Source organism: Capsella rubella, unplaced genomic scaffold (genome assembly GCF_000375325.1).
Source record: "Capsella rubella cultivar Monte Gargano unplaced genomic scaffold, Caprub1_0 scaffold_1, whole genome shotgun sequence".
Classification (NCBI taxonomy): domain Eukaryota; kingdom Viridiplantae; phylum Streptophyta; class Magnoliopsida; order Brassicales; family Brassicaceae; genus Capsella; species Capsella rubella.
Genome location: NW_006238923.1, coordinates 9,360,035 through 9,377,817, shown reverse-complemented (window position 1 = coordinate 9,377,817; position 17,783 = coordinate 9,360,035). Strand labels below are relative to the sequence as shown.

At 41.2% G+C, this 17,783-nt stretch overlaps 6 protein-coding genes across 8 annotated transcripts in view; 4 read left to right on the top strand and 2 right to left on the bottom strand.

Moving 5' to 3' along the window:
• Window positions 1–78: 78 nt before the first annotated feature.
• LOC17899492 lies at window positions 79–1,460 on the top strand. The gene has a single exon (XM_006304409.2). The coding sequence runs from the start codon at window positions 195–197 to the stop codon at window positions 1,281–1,283; it is 1,089 nt and encodes a 362-aa protein (XP_006304471.1). The 5' UTR covers window positions 79–194; the 3' UTR covers window positions 1,284–1,460.
• A 184-nt stretch (window positions 1,461–1,644) lies between these two features.
• LOC17899087 (protein NPGR1) lies at window positions 1,645–5,097 on the bottom strand. Its single transcript, XM_006303857.2, has 6 exons — window positions 4,772–5,097; window positions 4,337–4,599; window positions 3,986–4,244; window positions 2,727–3,898; window positions 2,498–2,642; window positions 1,645–2,400 (listed from the first exon to the last, which is right to left on the bottom strand). Exons 2-6 carry the CDS (start codon window positions 4,532–4,534, stop codon window positions 2,090–2,092), a joined length of 2,085 nt encoding a protein of 694 aa, XP_006303919.1. The 5' UTR covers window positions 4,535–4,599; window positions 4,772–5,097; the 3' UTR covers window positions 1,645–2,089.
• A 456-nt stretch (window positions 5,098–5,553) lies between these two features.
• On the bottom strand, window positions 5,554–7,737 carry LOC17899523 (adenine phosphoribosyltransferase 1, chloroplastic). Of its 2 annotated transcripts, none has more exons than XM_023777120.1 (7): window positions 7,460–7,737; window positions 7,131–7,244; window positions 6,897–7,007; window positions 6,665–6,757; window positions 6,123–6,272; window positions 5,938–5,996; window positions 5,554–5,842 (listed from the first exon to the last, which is right to left on the bottom strand). In XM_023777120.1, exons 1-7 carry the CDS (start codon window positions 7,620–7,622, stop codon window positions 5,789–5,791), a joined length of 744 nt encoding a protein of 247 aa, XP_023632888.1. In that variant the 5' UTR covers window positions 7,623–7,737; the 3' UTR covers window positions 5,554–5,788. The 2 variants fall into 2 exon arrangements, with proteins under 2 accessions (XP_023632888.1, XP_006303304.1); XM_006303242.2 differs by having other exon boundaries at window positions 7,131–7,241; window positions 7,460–7,736.
• Window positions 7,738–8,109: 372 nt separating this feature from the next.
• LOC17898670 (probable beta-1,4-xylosyltransferase IRX10) lies at window positions 8,110–10,446 on the top strand. Its single transcript, XM_006307500.2, has 4 exons — window positions 8,110–8,463; window positions 8,659–9,047; window positions 9,249–9,490; window positions 9,689–10,446. Exons 1-4 carry the CDS (start codon window positions 8,304–8,306, stop codon window positions 10,200–10,202), a joined length of 1,305 nt encoding a protein of 434 aa, XP_006307562.1. The 5' UTR covers window positions 8,110–8,303; the 3' UTR covers window positions 10,203–10,446.
• Window positions 10,447–10,746: 300 nt separating this feature from the next.
• Window positions 10,747–11,880, top strand: LOC17898803. The gene is made up of 2 exons (XM_006303801.2): window positions 10,747–10,936; window positions 11,591–11,880. The coding sequence occupies exons 1-2, from the start codon at window positions 10,784–10,786 to the stop codon at window positions 11,687–11,689; spliced, it is 252 nt and encodes an 83-aa protein (XP_006303863.1). The 5' UTR covers window positions 10,747–10,783; the 3' UTR covers window positions 11,690–11,880.
• Window positions 11,881–12,370: 490 nt separating this feature from the next.
• Window positions 12,371–17,783, top strand: part of LOC17898410 — a 6,366-nt gene continuing 953 nt past the window's right edge. Inside the window, exons 1-7 of one of the 2 annotated variants that reach the window (XM_023788872.1) lie at window positions 12,371–12,698; window positions 13,123–13,196; window positions 13,357–14,229; window positions 14,355–14,430; window positions 14,533–14,595; window positions 14,710–15,399; window positions 15,562–17,733. In XM_023788872.1, coding sequence (XP_023644640.1) covers window positions 12,632–12,698; window positions 13,123–13,196; window positions 13,357–14,229; window positions 14,355–14,430; window positions 14,533–14,595; window positions 14,710–15,399; window positions 15,562–17,733 — 4,015 coding nt within the window. In that variant the 5' untranslated portion in view covers window positions 12,371–12,631. Of the gene's footprint in view, window positions 12,699–13,122; window positions 13,197–13,356; window positions 14,230–14,354; window positions 14,446–14,532; window positions 14,596–14,709; window positions 15,400–15,561; window positions 17,734–17,783 lie in introns of both variants that reach the window. The other variant, XM_006307680.2, reaches the window with a different exon arrangement.

Sequence of the window (17,783 nt, the reverse complement as noted above, 5' to 3'; positions counted from 1 at the left end):
CACACGTGTCCCTATCCCCAACCCTCACTAACACGTACCCATCCTTCTCTCCCCAAATGTCCTTCTTCCTTAATATTCGCCTCTCTCTTATTGGCCCTTCCCCTCTTCTTATAACCCTTCCCTACCTCTTCACTCTCTCTGACCTCTCAACATCCATTTCATCATCTTCTTCTTCTTCTTCGAGCTTTGACGTCATGATCAAGATACTCAATCCTCACTCTACCACAACTCTTAAGACAGCTGAGATCTTGTCTAAATATAGACCCATTGCTCCTAAGCCCGGGACGCCTCGTGTCAACGACGATGACCCTTCTTCCTCTATGTCTCACAAGATCAGCCAATCTCCTTACCTTCGTAACCTCTGGCCTCAGCTTCAAGCGCGCCCTACCAGAACCCGCAAGCGAGGCCGAGGTGGTATGGGTCCTTCTTCTCTTGCTATGAAGAGACCAAAGTCATCATGCGTTTCTTCTCCCACCTCTTCTTCTACTACTACTACCCAACGTGTCATTGGCCCAATTAAAACGCTGTCGTTCCAGGCTTTCACTCATCATGGCTTACCTAGCCTCACTCAAGTTGGATACGCCTTGGAGAATGGTGCCTCTTCTGCTTTGGTGACTCTGCCTCTTCTTCAATGCTCTCCTCCTCTTCCCTCCAAATGCATGGAGCCAGAGATCAAAGGTAAGGGTGTCATTGATCTTAACAAGACCGCAGAAGTAATACAAGAGATAGATTTCTTGAAGCAACTACAAGGACCCATCACAACAACGACAACTACAACGAGCAGAGTTATATCACCCCAGCCTATAAGGCCTCTTTGCTCAAAGATCAACGTAGCCTACATAAACCCACTGACCAACCCATCTCCGCTGCCAAATCAAACCAGCAAGAAGTCGCCAAGTGAGGTCGAAGAGGAAGTCGAGTCAGACGACTTACCCTCTGTGATCACCGATTCCAGCAACAGGGTCAGACTCGTGAACTCGGCGTACAAGGAGATGATGGGGCAGCCCGAGTGTTCGTGGCTGGATTCGATGGTGAGAGGGAGGAGGATCTGTGGGGAAGTGATGATCCATTTTTGTGAATCCAAAATTCCAATGATGACCGAGAATAATGGGTTTTCTTGCTGGGTGAGGATAGAGTGGGGAAGAGACGGTAAGGAGGAGTACATGCACGCGTTTTGCGATGTGATGAAACTTGCATGTGAGTCCAAAGATTATGTTTTTACGTGGAGGTTTCACGCAACCACGGACCGGAGAGAGGCTTGCCAGTCAAGCTGCAACGTTTAGAGTAGGTTTTGGAGTATGTGTGTTACCCTTTCTAGTACTAGTGCTTTAGCGTAACGATATATATTCTCTATAGACTATAGCCAATATGTAAATGTCGGTTAGTCATAATTTCTACTGTTATAATACAGTATGAATGAAGAAGAAAAAGTTCCTCGTTTAATCTAAAATGGTTTCATATCGGCGACGATTCAAAACTTCCATATTCCGTTGGTAAATGTTTCTAAATGTTGTCGTCTCTACGTGACTTGGGCTGGAAGCGGTCATAGAAGGACAAGCTGAAGTCTAAGTAATATATAACGTAAAACGACACAACGTTTAATTAGGAGCAACGACGCTTAAACTAGGTTTTGGAGTACGCATGTGGCCTTTATATCCGAAGGAATTTTAAAAGTATTGAAATCACATTTTCATACTATTCAAATGATGCTCACTTCCCAAAAACTGAACTTCCAAAATTTGTAAAAGAAAGTACTGGATCGGTATCAGTCTATATTTTAGGTCTCGGTCCAGATTGAGGGCCTGCGGGGACGCGTGTGATGATGGTATAAAAACAAGTTTTGCGGCTTATATCTTACTATAAATGCAACGTAGCTGACTTGAGACTTGGTATCCAAGTCCCTGTGACATGAGGTAAATTTGTGAGATAACCTTCATAACCACTCGCATATCGATAACTGTTTTTACATTACTTTCAAACTTCATTTACCATAAACTTTCAAGTCGAGAATCTGTCGCTGCGACTTTATCTAGAGGCCCGAGAGGATTTTGTTACCTGGTTTCACTAAGCTTGCCTGGAATCTTGCACGTCAAATGAAACTCTGTACTGGAGCCGACAGTTCTAGTTCATATGCAGCTTGGTAAAACTCTGCAGCTTGTTGTGACAAGCCTTGCATTTTGGCAACGTGCCCTAGCTTCATCCACGCATCATGATTTCTCGGGTCTAATCTTAAGGCATTCATGAGGAAACTTTTAGCGGTTGGAAGTGATTCACCTCCGGATTTCATCATAACCTCTGCTACAGAAACAATGCTGGGCACGTAATCTGGATCGACTGAGAGCGAGATGAAGAAGGATATTAAAGCCTCTTCATGAAGTGATTTAGCTTCTAGACACAAACCTGTCCCAACCATAGAAGCACATGTATGGAGCTTGTTATATATGCGATTATGAATGTGGTTTATGAGTTCGTTTAACTTAATGTCGTTTCCCCATACCTGTTTCATTCCAGCCTCTGGGAGAATAATAGCACATGGATCTTGCCTTGTCGAGACACGTTTCTGCATCTGACCAAGAACCTAGCTTTCCGTAGACAGAGGCCAGCTCTTGCCAAGCTTCCGTTTCAAATTTCTTAAGCAAAATCTGGAAATATATAAGATTATTCAGAGATATCACGAAAATTCACAGAATAAGTTCCTTTCATATTATGATACCCAAAATAGGTACCTTGGATTGTTCAGATTTCTCCTGCGCCCTGATTAGGCCCAGCAAGCTGCTGCATGTCTTCATTGCCTGCTTAGGTTGTTTTTGTGCCATCTGAAGCACAGCTTTCAACTTCAGAAGCTCTAACTTTTCAATGTCACCAGCCTCTTCCATGGTGAAGTCCAGAATAGATTCAGCATCCTTGAGCCGTTTCTCCGCTGAAAGGACACTAGCTAAATGTTTCCATCCTCTAGTTGAACCTCCTCCAGCCATACTAGAATACTCAACTGCACCATCCAAAGCCGCCTGAACATTTCTTTGAACTGCATTCTCAAAGCTTAGGTTAAATATAATGTCCGGTTCTGGATTATCCTTGGCCCTCTTTGCTGCTTCATTTAGAGAGAATAGAGACTTCTTCTGAAGGAACACCCGTTCAGAGTCTAATTTGGAACTTCTTGCAGTGTTTCCATAGCATATACCGAGGAACCTGTGTGCTTGGCTGAACAGATGTTCACTCTGATTGTTTGCCAAGTCCAGCAGCCTATGAGCAAAATTTATGCCGTCTTTCGAGTGTTTTGGATCTTTAGAGCACAGCTTTGCGCCAAGCAATAACCAAGGAACGTGTGGTTTCTGTCTTGATTCAGAAGGGCCTAGGGCCATCTTTAATAGATTAATGGCTGCTTTATCGATCCCTGCAGAACTGTAACAAAGGGAGAGAAGGTACCATCTCTCCCCACGGGTGTAAACACCTGGAAGAGTCTGCTCTAGATAGTTTGCTAGCATTTCAAACTGCCCAGTCATCGAAAGAGCGTAAGTGAGATGATCCATGAGGTCTGGATCCCACTGTATGTCCCCAACCACCATCTTCTTTACAAGTAACATTAGTAGCACAATTGCTTCCTCGATGTTGTCTTTTGGGCATGCCTCAACACTCCCGTAAAGCAAAATTAAAGCTAAGGATTTCTGCGTAACAGCTAACCTTTGGGGATCCAAATTCCACGGTCTGGATAAAGCACGGCGATAAGAAGCAATAGTTTCATGATGATTTCCTGCTTTTGTCCATAGTAAAGGAAGCAATTCGAGGGACTTCTGAAAAATGTCCTGCAGTTTAGAGAATCCGTTGATACCATCAGGCATGCCACTTGGCAAAGCAGATTCAACCACGTCCAGGATTATTTTGCATTCGTCCGCAGCCTCTGGTAACACAATTAACAGCAGAACATTGTGACTAGATTCCGATGCAACAAATCTGGAGAGCAATACAGTTAATATTCCATACGTACCTTTGTAAAGCCCGAGTTCCTCAAGTGATCTAGCTTTAAGCAAGATTGCTTCAAGAAGTAAACTGACAGAATGCATTGACATTGAGCTGGGAGGCACAACAACAACTTTGGAGCGTGGTTTACATGGACGAGTTCTCTCTACAATGGCTTTGATTATCCTCGGAGCTAAGACCTTAATGTCAATCCCCTTAAACACCTGAAGCGCTGCATCAAAATTACCTCTCTGATATTCAAGTCTCCCCAACAATGCCCTTGCTTCCTACCAATCGAACAAAAAATAAAGTCAAGATCAGGATGATTCCAGTTAAACCCACAACACTGAAAATTTGATACATCAGTAGCTAAACCCACCTCATAGTTGAGTGAGAGAGCCTCCTTTAAAGTCGATTCAGCTTCATCAACTTGGATATCATCCAGTTTGGAATCCCAATCGCCTCCTGCAGTTCGAGAAGAAAGTCCGCTAGCAGAGAAATCTCTTGTAGCTAGGGATTCCGGCGAACCCGGCTGGTCCTCGAACCGGAACTGTTCGCCTGAACAAGCACACAACATCGTCTCCTCACAAACGCAGAAATGCGACGAGTAGATTCACAGATCTACGCTGCTTTTGCAATCAGCTTCACAAATGGGAAAGAAACAGAAACATGTTACTAAGAAATCAAACAACAAATCCTTCACCCTATATAGATTTTTGCTGCCTCTAACCTCAACAATTAGCGTTGTTGATTTCACAAACGCTAAAGCAATAGTGGAAACGAGCTTAAGGGAATCAAAACGAAAGAAGCTTACATGAAAATGGCGGAAGGAGAACACAATCAGCGACAACGGGAAACGGAGATAGCAGCAGCAGCAGCCATGAAAACAGATTTTGATAGGAAGTATCAGTACTAACTGGAGATTTGTTGGCTTGTTAGCTAAAAACCAAAACCCTCGAATTTAGTTAAATCGATATACTCAGAGAGAAGATCCGAAATCGATGAAGAGTCCTTGTCATTTTGCAATGTGTTTGTGTTGTTCATGTCAATGAAAGCAGCAAAGCCACCCAGCCGCAGCTACCCACGCTGTGATTATTTATTTTATTTTTTATTTTTTATTTTTTAATCTTTTTAAGGTAATTTTGAATTTTTGGTCCACATTTTATCTGTTTTCAACTAGCGCATGCTTTAAACATTCCCAAAATACCCTAGTATCTATCTTATAGTAGTAATTAATATTTTGTCGTGTTACATATGAAACGTAAAGAATACAAAAGTAATCATTTTGGGGAGTGAGACAAGTAACCAAAGAAATGAGTAATTTTGAAAAAGATAGAGAGGGAATGACTCATTTCTTTCTTTCCAACCAAGATTCAAGATTGAATTGATTTTTTTTTTTTTTTTGTTGGATACAAATTGAGAGGTATCTCTTATATATTAGATACCATGATTTAAATTTTGAGATGGTAGCTCTAAGATACTGTCTTGTAGTAAACTGAATAATAATATTGTCAAATTGTACTGAAGGCCATGCAAGGTGCTGTGAAACTAAAGAGAAGAATTGAGTTACCAAAACCCCTGCTCGAGTTTCTCCAATACAAACTTGATTCTATATAAAATTAAAACCCATAACACCTTATTAATTGGGGTTTTTATTGCTGGGAACAACCGTAACTGCAATCGAATCCTGACATTCAAATGCCATTTTCTAGTCTGAGCCAATTATGATAAGTTTGAAACAACATGGATCAAATCCCAAGTAAAATGTCTCACCATACATGAAAAATAGAATCAACACTTGATCCAATAATTTTCCCCTTTAGGTTTCTTGTTACGCCGAGCTTACAAGAACAAATAGCGGCGTCTCTCCTAATTTCTCCTTTCCCTTCAAAATCATTTCAGCAACATATCTCTTTGTTAGTAAATCAGTGTGAGAGATTGGAATCAGATAGTATATCACGAGAGATAACGAAGCTAAACCTTAAGCTCTGGTAACTCAATTACGCAAGCACACTCAACAATCTTCACGCCTACTCGCTCTGCAAACACCACAACCAGTGTGAGAGATGAGAAAGAAATAGCCAAAGTATTAATAAAACATTTTGTAACTTAAGCTGCATTATCAAAAGGATAAATTGATCTACTTCTCAAATCTTGCAACTTACCAAGTAGTCGGATTGCAGCAGCTAGAGTCCCACCAGTGGCGATGAGATCATCTATAATAATAGCACGTTCACCAGGCTCTACTGCACCTACATGCATCTCAATCTTATCTGTTCCATACTCCAACGAATACTCCTCCGAAATAACCTTCCCTATTAGGAAACCAAATATCATCAGGCATTCTAGAAATCAACTTCCATGTATAACAATAAAGAACAAGGAATTCCATTATTTGTTGGCGTTGCTCAATAAGCTTCTAAATGACTTAACACCTTTCTCGTATTTGGTCAAGATAAACAAGTTAGTCAATCGATATGTAACACAAAACAACAAACACTTAGACTACTGGATAGGAGTTACCACAAATAAATATGAACTAGCAAATGAGGCGAATCATAGATAATCAAAGACAATAGCAAGATAAAATGTCACCATGCTCAACTATGAGATGATAATGGATTGTAAACTTAGGCTATTTGAGACTTTGATGTAATGTAACTCGATATTAAAACTGCAAGCCACTAGAGAAAAACAAAAAATATACCAGGTAGCTTCTTGGGCTTCCTCATGGGAACAAATTTGGCACCAATAGCCAAAGCAATAGGAGGGCCAAAAATGAAACCTCTAGCTTCAACTCCTGCATATACCAAACCACAACATCTCCATTTAGTCAAAAACGAACAACTATCCACCAATTCATTAATATACAAAGGAAATCAACTTTGATTTCAAGTAACACACTCAGAATTCAATCAAAGAGAGGAGCCATAGGTTACCTGCAACAACAGATATGTCTTTGCCTTTGTATCTATCAACAAACAAAGCAATGGTATCCTTGAAGGCCTCAGTGTCAAGAAGAAGCGTCGTTATGTCCTGAAACATGATCCCTGCGCAAATATATCCAATCCAGAGAAACAAAAACTTTAAGATCAACACTCAGATCAAGACTAAGAGACGATGGTTGCTATAAGTAACAAAACCCTCATTAGAAAAAAAGAAAAACAGGAGACCTGGTTTAGGGAAGTCGGGGATGACTCTAATGGAAGCAGCGATCTTGGCGATTCTCGGATCTTGCACATCTTCAGTCGCCATTTCACTGTCCCGACTCGCTGCTGCTGCTGCTGCTTTAGCACAAGACTCGGCGTCAGATTTGTAAACACACACAGACAGACCTAAGACTCGAATGAGAAACAGTGTGATTGAAAATGACCAATTTATCCCAAAATCATTTCACGCTTTGACGTAATTGCCCCACCCAAGCATACAATTAAAATATCCTTCTTCCCAAAAGTAACAAAAAGTTCAATTAAAAAAGAGAGGTGGTGGGGGTGGGGTCTACCGGCGGAGGAGAAGAGGCGGAGGGAGTTGGTGAAACGGTGACTTGAGAGGCGGATCGAAGGAGGAGCACCGTGGTGGTAGTTGATGAGAGGGCTGCGAGGGACAGGAAGGGCAAGGGAGAGACGATGAGATACAAGTGGAGAAGAAATTATTATTGTTTGCATTTTACTTGGGATTGAGTGAGAGATCTTTAAAAACGGAATCAATGTACTGAGACGGAATAATTGACAAACGCCGCGTGATCAATGATGCTTATTGAAGTCTAAACCAACCTAACTCATTCATGTCACTCAACCATTGACTTTTCTATTTTATTCTTCATATACACCAATCTGTCAATACCAACTAAACAATAGATACCCAATTCATACGAATTTCATCCAAGTTAAATAAAATTATCTTTGTTGATTTATCATATAGAAATTTCAGACAAGTTGACTGTTGTCACTTGTCAGTGTAGACCGTTTACTTAAACAAACAGAGCCTCTTCAGTAACAACAAATAATGTAGAATATGTTCTCTAATGGGCCACTCAATATCAATGAGGCCTTTTAAGGGACTTTTCCTCAGCCCATAATGGTACCGCGCGTTTGTGACGTGAAGTCGTGAACCAGTTTCCGTCTCTGGTCGTTGAACGGGAAAGTACAACACAAGCAATTTCTTTATTCCACTTGTCTGTGACTTGAAGCTATTTCCCCCAATTTCGTTTTCCATCTTCTCTGTGTTTCGTTTTCAGAAATTCGCATTCGCATCTTCCTTATGAATAAAAAATCCCTAAAACCTAATCCCGAAGTAAACTCGTCAACCACTGCGCCCATGACCTCCCAACGATACTCTTCCCTTATATGCTTCCTCTTCCTTCCTCTCTCTGGGATCCAACCCGACCCAACACTTCTCCTTCCGATATGAAGAATCCCTCTTCTGGCCTCTCCGCCATTCTTCTGTTCCTCTTCTTCTTCTCCGCTTCTTCCGCTGAACAAAATGTTCGGACAGAGCGTATTTCAGGTACTTCTTTGGTCCAGCAGATTTGGAATTTTGAGTTCAATTACTTAATTTGTTTGCGATTAATCACTAGTTCTACTCCAATAATTTGAAATGGGAGGTTTGTTCAGTATGTGCCCTTTTCAAATTGGTTTATGTATAATGGTATAAGAAATTTGATTTGCTGTGTAAGAGCTCAACGAGGTTTTTGAAATGCAGGGAGCGCTGGTGATGTTTTAGAGGATAATCCAGTGGGAAAGCTTAAGGTTTATGTGTACGAGCTCCCAAGCAAGTACAACAAGAAATTGCTCCAGAAGGACCCTCGATGTCTTACACACATGTTTGCTGCCGAGATTTTTATGCACAGGTTCCTTTTATCTAGTCCTGTTCGAACGCGTAATCCCGATGAAGCTGATTGGTTTTACACGCCAATTTACCCTACTTGCGATCTCACTCCTACCGGCTTGCCATTGCCTTTTAAATCTCCGCGTATGATGAGAAGCGCTATACAACTTATCTCGTCAAATTGGCCTTATTGGAATCGTACTGAAGGAGCTGATCACTTCTTTGTTGTGCCCCATGATTTTGGAGCTTGCTTCCATTATCAGGTAGGTTTTATCTGCATTCAGGAACACACTTAATTTGTTTATATGCATTGAATACTTTGGTGATTGCGATCCAATGCGAACACCCGCTAGGCGGTAATTGATCTAACAAAGATACATGATCATTGGCTTCAAACTAGCTGTTGTATTAACACATTTATACTTAGTTACATAGAAACTGAAGATTTAGTTGACATTGACCAGGAGGAAAAAGCAATTGAAAGGGGCATTCTTCCGCTACTCCAGCGTGCCACTTTGGTTCAGACATTTGGACAGAGGAACCATGTGTGTTTGGACGAAGGCTCAATCACTATTCCGCCTTTTGCACCTCCACAGAAGATGCAGGCCCATCTTATTCCTCCAGATATTCCACGCTCTATCTTTGTCTACTTCCGTGGTTTGTTCTACGATGTAAACAACGACCCAGAAGGTGGCTATTATGCAAGGTATACATTTTATAGACTTGTAAAACTGATGGGGTTTTCACTCGTCTTACAAAAAAACTCAGTAATATCTCCAAATAAAAGAAGCACATATACATCAAGACCTACCTTCTAAGATTATAGTTCACCATTCCTCATTAAGAAATAAGATTAGCTAAGATCAATTTTAATTTGCTGAATGAAACTTCTCTCTTTGTATAGAGGTGCAAGAGCAGCAGTGTGGGAGAACTTCAAAAACAACCCTCTATTCGACATCTCAACAGATCACCCGACAACATACTACGAAGACATGCAAAGATCCATCTTCTGCCTATGTCCTCTAGGTTGGGCCCCATGGAGCCCGAGGTTAGTTGAAGCGGTTGTGTTTGGGTGCATTCCAGTTATCATAGCGGACGACATAGTACTGCCTTTCGCAGACGCCATCCCTTGGGAAGAAATAGGAGTGTTTGTTGCGGAGAAAGATGTCCCTGAGCTAGACACGATCCTAACTTCAATACCAACAGAAGTGATACTCAGAAAACAGAGACTCCTCGCAAATCCTTCGATGAAACAGGCCATGCTTTTCCCTCAACCAGCACAACCAGGGGATGCGTTCCATCAGATACTTAACGGGTTAGCTAGGAAGTTACCCCACGACAAAGGCATATACTTGAAGGCAGGTGAGAAAGCACTGAACTGGACTGCTGGTCCGACTGGTGACCTTAAACCTTGGTAAAATCAGCGAGAGAGAGAGAGAGATATGTCCTGTTGTATTTCTTGGGTTTCACCTTAGAGTTAATTCTTGAGATAAGAGCATACTATGTTGTTGCCTTTTTCTAGCACTTAAAAAAACATTAGAAGTCCTCGGTGTGGATTATTTTTGTAGATAACAATTTACTCGAGGATGTACATGTACCAAGTTGGATGTACTGTCGTGTACACGTTCATCATAATACTGTATTACCACTCTTTTTGTTGTCTTCACATTGTCGACCTTATACTTTTTATCTTCAATCATGATGTAAACTAAATATCACTGTCCAGTAACCCGATCATGTGGTATTTTTTTGCGAATGGAATTATAATATGGGATAATATTTACAGGAAAAAAAAACAACTAATATAATACAGAAAAATATTTTTCTATTAAAAACAATTTGATAATTCTATCGTTTAGAAAATTGTTAAGCTCGTAGATGAAATGGGCCTATAGTCTGCTAACAAATAACGGGCTGAACGAGGGAAAGCTGAAAACTAATCTAAGAGAAGCCTTTGCTTGCCTCTTCCCTCTTGTGAGAGAGAGAGAGAGAGGCGGCGATGGGAGGAGGAATGGGAATGGGTGCGTTTTGGGGAACTCGGGTGATGGAAATAGTGAAGAAGCACGATTCTGGTGGTCTTCTTTGGAAGCGAATCAAACTTACCCCTACTCGTAAAGCCAATGCCAAAACCCGCCTCCGTCGCGTTTGGCAGGTACTCTCCTTTTCCCATCTTCTAGGGTTCTAACAAAACCTTTCTCCCATTTTTCCTTGTCTATATTATTCGTGATCGATGTCTTTTTTTTTTCCATTCCAAGGATTGATTAGTATTAGGACTGTGTTTGTTTGACGTTTCTTGAGAAAATGTTGGTAGATTCATTTCAAAATGATGAGTTTCATTTGCACAAATGGTTTCAGGCATTGTTCAGTTTTATGTGATGCGGTCACCTCAGGTTTGATTAGCTGTAATGAGTTATGACAAGGCCAATTGTGTAGTTAGTAAGTATACTTATGCTGCTCAAGATTTCGTTCTTTGTAGGCCTTAGGCTTCTTAATCTCGAACTAGGAATTGAGTATATGGGCTTTACTGATCTATAAAAGAACCAATGTAGAAAGTAGAAACATTTAGAGTCTGCATACTTGGAATTCAATTTTCCTGAAAATGTGCTTGTCCATCTCTCAGTATGCTTGCGTTATGCTTTTTTTGGTAAAGCTTGTCGATGTATCAACATGTATGTTGGTGATTTTGAGCTCAAACGAACATGTCTGTTAATTATCCACAAATTTATTTTAAAAAGCTTAACTCAACCCTCATGTATTTTTGTCAACACAAGTACTGTATTTAATAGTTTTTGGGAGTTTCTTGTAGAATGAGGCTGTTCTTAGGGCGTGTGGTGAGTCGGATGCACCAAACCCGCCAGGAGCTAGCAACGCAAAAAGCTGTAACAGTGCTGTGAAAAACGAGTAAGGCGGAGGAGAAGCTAGAAACATGGTCGTAGTTTAGGAATCGTAGATCATCAAGTCTCTGTCTTTTCCTGATTTACAAAAAATAATAATATTTGAACCTTGTGTTGAGTTACTGTTTTTTTACATGTTGATTCTGAAACGGGTTTAGCAAAAGAAGAAGCACCCTCCATTAATGTGAGTAGGATCACTCAACCATGCTTCAACACCAAATCAAAACATAGGATTTGAATGTATTCCTTTTTATTGCTTTGTCATCAACAAATTTGTTATAGACTACACTGTGGGTTCAAAACCAGAATTTGTCGAAGTTAGTTGCAGCGCAAACGAATTATACATTTGGGTTTAGCTACTAGATGTGTGACATTTCTGAAAATTACTTAAATCTCTCTTTTGTTTATGTTTTCTACATAATTATAAGATAAATACAAATAACAGGTTCAGCCTTATCTCCAAATCTTGTTCGAAAGCTAAAATTATATTTCAACCATGTTATATGAAGTAATTTTTATTGAATACAACTATTTTTATAAAGTTAAAATTTCAACTTTTAAAGTAGCAATGTTTTGTAGAAATAAATTTGGAACAAAACAATAAGGAAAAAATTATAAACTTAATACAAAGTAATAAAATTAATAATAAACAAACAATGATAATTTAGAAAGAAAAAAAAAAAAAGCAGAACCTGGGCAAAGTCGGATCGGTGTTGTAAAGAAAGAAGCAAAGGCCGTCCTTAGCCTTTCCATTCTATTGCTCCTTCACTCACTCTCGATCTCAGCCGCGAAACAAAAAGCTTTCTTCTCTTCTCTTCCAAAGGCAAATCGACAATTATAAAAGTTTCTCCGCCAAATCTCTCCAAAACCCTTTCTCTCGAACTCGGTTGTTTCTTCTTCTACTGCGTTCGTCTTCATCTTCTTACGAACTCGGTAGTTTCTTCCATCCTGCCATGGCCGACGGCAAGTTCGATCTCCCTGACGATCTCATCCTTTCTAAATCTTCCGATCAGTTGAAAGGTACTTCCCGCCTCTCTATCCTCGTCTTCCTTCGTCTTCTTCTTTTGGATTTCGTAAATTTGAATTTCTATCTCTCTCTGTACCAATTGAATGCGGAGAAACAAATGTTATCGTTTGGTTTATGGATCTGAATTGGCTAGGATGCGGCAGCCCTGTATCTCAAATCAGATTTATCACAAATTGACCTAACTCTGATTAGGGTTGTATTGTACGATTTCAATTTATCTTTATCAATCCGCTTTTAGATGCATTACCAACTTCATGTTGAGAGACGTAATTCTTCTTTTGTTGCCGATTCCTGACTTTGGGATCTGGAATTACGAAGCGATGATTTGTTCTTGCCTCTGATTCCTGCACTTTTGGGTTATCTATTTGACTTCCTTCAGCTATTGACACAAGAGCTTGTATTTGTTTTTTTCTGCAGAATTAGCCTCCTCAGATAACAGCATTCCTTTGTCTCCCCAGTGGCTTTACACGAAGTCAAACGATAACAAGATGGTAATACCAACAAAGATGCTATCCTGTTTTGATCTCCTCATAAGATCTTTGTTAGATGCTATGCTTCGTATCTAGAAAATATCAAGTTTTAGATGAGTTTTGCTGTTTCTCTCTAGCATTTTCCATTGTCCATTCATCTTATGTTGTTGCTCTGTGGCAGGATGTTCGATCTCCTACTCCTGTGCCCACGGGAAATCCAAGCGACCCAAATCTCAAGGATGCATGGCGCTTGGATGCCCCCGAAGACAAAAAGGACTGGAGGAAAATTGTCCCTGAGAACGAAACTAGTCGCAGATGGCGTGAAGAGGAAAGAGAAACTGGTTTACTCGGTGTCAGGAAGACCGATCGCAGAAAAACAGAACGCCGCATCGACAATGTCTCAAGCAGAGAAACTGCTGACACTAAAATTACTCCTTCTTCTGATAGGTGGCATGATGTTAGTTCTCGTGCTGCTGCACATGAACCTCGGCGCGACAACAAATGGTCATCTCGCTGGGGTCCTGATGACAAAGAGAAAGAAACCCGTATCGAGAAGGTAGATAACAACAAGGACAAGGAAGCGCCTCCTAGTGATAGTCAATCTGTGGTTAGCACCATCCGTGCAACTTCTGAACGGGACTCTGACCCTCGTGACAAATGGAGGCCACGTCATAGGTTGGAATCCCAGGCTGGTGGGCCGACTTCTTATCGCGCTGCACCTGGGTTTGGACTTGATAGAGGGCGAGCCGACGGCCCAAATTTAGGGTTCACTGTAGGCCGAGGAAGGGCATCTGCAGTTGGGAGGGGTTCTTCAACCTCCTTAATTGGTGCTGGTGCATGTACTTTCTTAGGAAATGAAAGTATTCCTGTTGACCAGTGCACTTCTGCCTCTCTGTTTCGGTATCCAAGGGGTAAGTTGCTTGACATGTATAGAAAACAAAAGGCTGATTCTTCCCTAGGTAGGATACCGACTGAGATGCAGGAAGTTGCCTCCATTACTCAAGTGGCTTTAATCAATCCTCTTGCTTTTATTGCACCTGATGCCGAAGAAGAGGTATGGCCCCCACTGGCACTGAGAACTGGCTTCTATTACCCTTTTCATGAGTGTGTCATTGATTCTTTATTTCTTTTTCGTAACTGGCTTTTCCTGAGTTTGTTGATGGGTATCTTATCTATCAGGCACGTCTTAACGGCATATGGAAGGGAAGAATCATTAGTAGCGAAGTTCACACTCCATCTGAAGAAGAATCCTCAGGTAGAAACAGCTTAGGTATGTTGTTTTGTCTTTAGCTGCTTGGCCTCTATCTTTTCACCTAGCATAATATTCTGACCGTGGTCTTTTGGATACCTGACTCAGGTGAAACAAAATTGGATGGTACTTTGCTAGGGGTTGTTAATGGTGACAATAATAATGATTCTGGTACGTGTGTGATACTTATTAACTAGGTCTTTAATACCATGTATTGTAATGAGTTTGCCGGATTTTTAATTGTCCTATATATTCTGAATAAAAGGCGAATAACTATTATTGTAGGATTACTTGGTAGTCTGGGAGGTACATCAAGCGTCTCAAGATTGAATTCAGTGGCTTCTGAAAGTTATGGATCTGTTAGAGATGGTTGTCAACTTTCTCATGGAAGTCCTGAAACGGTTAGATCTGCTTTTAGTAAATCCTCTGTGTTGGATGGGAGCGAGTCCGCTGTAGCTTCTTTCGAGCAAGATTATACAGGCAAGCTGCAGCAACCAGATATTGAAGTGAATCACGCAGAAGGGTCTATGCAACCTGAGGAGTTTTTGTTCTTGTATATTGATCCTCAAGGAGTAATTCAGGGACCGTTCATTGGTTCTGACATTATTTCATGGTTTGAACAAGGGTTTTTTGGGACAGACCTACAAGTTCGTTTGGCAAATGCCCCAGAAGGCACTCCTTTTCAAGATCTAGGCAGGGTCATGTCATATTTAAAGACAGAAAGTGTTCATGTCCCTAGTAGTGACCAAATGAGTGAGTTAGAAGAGACTAGTTTAAAAGCAAATTCAGAGGCTGGTTTACCAATTGCACCTCTAGCAGATGATTCATCCTCTATGACTGGTGTGTCTCGTTCGTTTTCTGTGTATAACAACTCCTCAGCTCAGGATAATTTTCAGAGAAAGTCTGAGTCAGATTTTGTAAGACCGCCACATGCCGAGGATCGAAGTTTCTTGAACTTCTCTGCTCAGGATGAAGGTTGGTTATGCTGTTAACCTTTTCTCATTTGTGTGCATTGGTGGGAGAAGAAATGTCTTTCTTTGGGTTTAATATACTTGTTTCGAAGCTTTTCTTATCGTATTAATTTCTTTTGTGTTCATCGTCTCTAATCAATTTTTTTGTACTTCTTTTCTAAATCAGAAATTGTATTCCCAGGAAGAGCTGGAGGTTCTGGTTATGCATCGTCGGTAAAATCTTCGACAAGTATGCATGATGCTTTAATGGAATTTTCTGGCCAGTCTGCTATTCCTGTTGAATCAACTAAGGCTGCTGCTACACGTAATCAGAATGAGAATAAGCTGCACCCGTTTGGTGTTTTGTGGTCTGAGCTAGAGAGTGGTAGTGCACCAGTTAACCAGTCATCAAACAGGTCTTATGGTGCAATGGAGGAGCTTACTGGTTCAGTAGACAACCGTCTCATTAATTCCCGAAGAAATACACAAATTGACCCCAGCATGTCCCTTGATAGTCTGGCTGCTAACCGGATGTCGCAGTTTGAACATGAGTCCAACTTCTTTAACCATGGGGATCAACTTACATCAAATCAACATCAGCAACTGCAATTCCAGAATCGGGATATGCTATCACAGTTACATATAGGTGATCAAGCTCAGGATCTGGAGCAGTTAAGAACTTTCCAGTTGCAGCAACAACAAAAAATTCAGTTGCAACAACAGCAGAAGATTCAGTTGCAACTACAGCAGAAAATTCAGTTGCAACAACAGCAGAAGATTCAGTTGCAACAGCATCAGCTGCAACAAGAACATCAGTTACATCAGAAGCTCTTACAGGAGCAACAACAGTCCCATGCTCGACAGTTACATTTTCAACAGATTTTACAAGGACAGACTCCGGATTCAAGGTTTGGGCAGTCACATGACTTCCTTCGGTCCAATAATGTTGATCAGATGTTGTTAGAGCAGCAGCTGATGAATGAATTGCAGAACAGTTCTGGCCATCCGTCACAAAATTTTGCACCATACATTGAGCAACTTGCTGCAGGAAATTTTGGGCAGTTGTTACATGAAGGCCACCAAAGGGAGTTACTTGAACAGCTACTTTCAACGCAAAAGCAATCTCAATATGGACAAATGCAATCACAACATGGACAACTGCAATCTGATCCAATCCGGTCTTTGGAGTACCAGCTACTGCAGCAAGAGCAGCTTATGCAATTGGCTAATGGAGTGAGGCACGATACATTATTGGAGGAACAAAGACATATTGACCCTCTGTGGCCGTCTGACCATAATGATCAGCTTCTAAGAAGTCATTCTGGGATCCACCGGTCGCGCTCTTCTGCAGGATTTAGACCATTAGAGTTTCATCAACAGCAGCAGAGGCCACCCTTTGAGGATCAATTTGGTCAACTTGAGCGGAACCTTTCATATCAGCAACAACTTCGACAAGAATTATTCGAACACGGTCTTCCATTTGAGCGATCAGCATCGGGGATGAATCTGGATGCAGTAAATGGTCTTGGTCTCTCTCAAGGTCTGGAGTTGCGGGATGCTACTCCCCACATGCAATCTTCTGGTAGATTGGGAAATTCCACACTGGGTTTTAACCATCAGAATCCCCGCATACAATTAGGTGAACCACATTTTTCACAATTGGAACCAACTGAAGGTCGCTGGTCTGGAGCTGATACACAGCTAGCTGGTGACTGGGCTGAATCTCAATTTCGTAGATCAAATGTGGATATTGAACATCATAAAATGAGGTCTGAAATTAGGAGGCAGGGTGATGATTCCAACGCATGGATGGTAGGTGGATCTACAAACGACAAGTCAAAGCAGCTCTTTATGGAGTTGCTCCACCAGAGACCCGGCCATCAATTTACTGAGTCACTAAGCATGAAACTTGGGGATACTTGTGAGAGGATGGCGCCATCAGGCCTTACCCCAGAGATTCAAACACCTGGCGGCCTTTCAGGCCATGGTGGTAATCTAAATGCTTCATCTTCCTTTGGGGCTCGTTCATTATCGGATGAACAGGTCAACAGAATGCCAGGAGATAGGAATAATATGGGACCATTGCACCGTAATAGTTCCTTGCTTTCTGGAATTATCGATGGTGGGCGGTCCACTCAGAATGAAGCTCAAGCCTTCAATAATATGTTTCCTATGAACAAGGACACAAATGACACTAAAAATTGGAACAGTGTGCCACTTAAAAATGAGGGAATGGGAAGGAAGATGTCATTTGAATCCCTAGACAGAGTGGGCAAGCAAGCAGTATTAGACTCTCTGGTTCAAGGGGAGCTTCCTGTTGTTACGCTTGGCCAACGACAGTCTTCTTTCAATATCTCTGGTATATACATATTTATCTTCTAGAGTAATTGCATCATTTAAGATTTGGTT

What these genes read in the sequence shown, in the direction of transcription:
- LOC17898670 (XM_006307500.2), top strand. Translation starts at nt 8,304, where the DNA reads ATGCTTCCTCTTCCTTCCTCTCTCTGGGATCCAACCCGACCCAACACT. An exon ending in TCGGACAGAGCGTATTTCAG is followed by an intron (nt 8,464 to 8,658) that starts GTACTTCTTTGG and finishes TTTGAAATGCAG; the next exon opens with GGAGCGCTGGTGATGTTTTA. An exon ending in GAAGGTGGCTATTATGCAAG is followed by an intron (nt 9,491 to 9,688) that starts GTATACATTTTA and finishes CTCTTTGTATAG; the next exon opens with AGGTGCAAGAGCAGCAGTGT.
- LOC17898803 (XM_006303801.2), top strand. Translation starts at nt 10,784, where the DNA reads ATGGGAGGAGGAATGGGAATGGGTGCGTTTTGGGGAACTCGGGTGATG. An exon ending in GCCTCCGTCGCGTTTGGCAG is followed by an intron (nt 10,937 to 11,590) that starts GTACTCTCCTTT and finishes AGTTTCTTGTAG; the next exon opens with AATGAGGCTGTTCTTAGGGC.
- LOC17899523 (XM_023777120.1), bottom strand. Translation starts at nt 7,622, where the DNA reads ATGCAAACAATAATAATTTCTTCTCCACTTGTATCTCATCGTCTCTCC. An exon ending in CCGCCTCTTCTCCTCCGCCG is followed by an intron (nt 7,245 to 7,459) that starts GTAGACCCCACC and finishes CTTGTGCTAAAG; the next exon opens with CAGCAGCAGCAGCAGCGAGT. An exon ending in TGCTGCAATCCGACTACTTG is followed by an intron (nt 5,997 to 6,122) that starts GTAAGTTGCAAG and finishes TGGTGTTTGCAG; the next exon opens with AGCGAGTAGGCGTGAAGATT.
- LOC17899087 (XM_006303857.2), bottom strand. Translation starts at nt 4,534, where the DNA reads ATGTTGTGTGCTTGTTCAGGCGAACAGTTCCGGTTCGAGGACCAGCCG. An exon ending in CTCTCTCACTCAACTATGAG is followed by an intron (nt 4,245 to 4,336) that starts GTGGGTTTAGCT and finishes TTCGATTGGTAG; the next exon opens with GAAGCAAGGGCATTGTTGGG. An exon ending in CAGAGGCTGGAATGAAACAG is followed by an intron (nt 2,401 to 2,497) that starts GTATGGGGAAAC and finishes TGGTTGGGACAG; the next exon opens with GTTTGTGTCTAGAAGCTAAA.
- LOC17899492 (XM_006304409.2), top strand. Translation starts at nt 195, where the DNA reads ATGATCAAGATACTCAATCCTCACTCTACCACAACTCTTAAGACAGCT.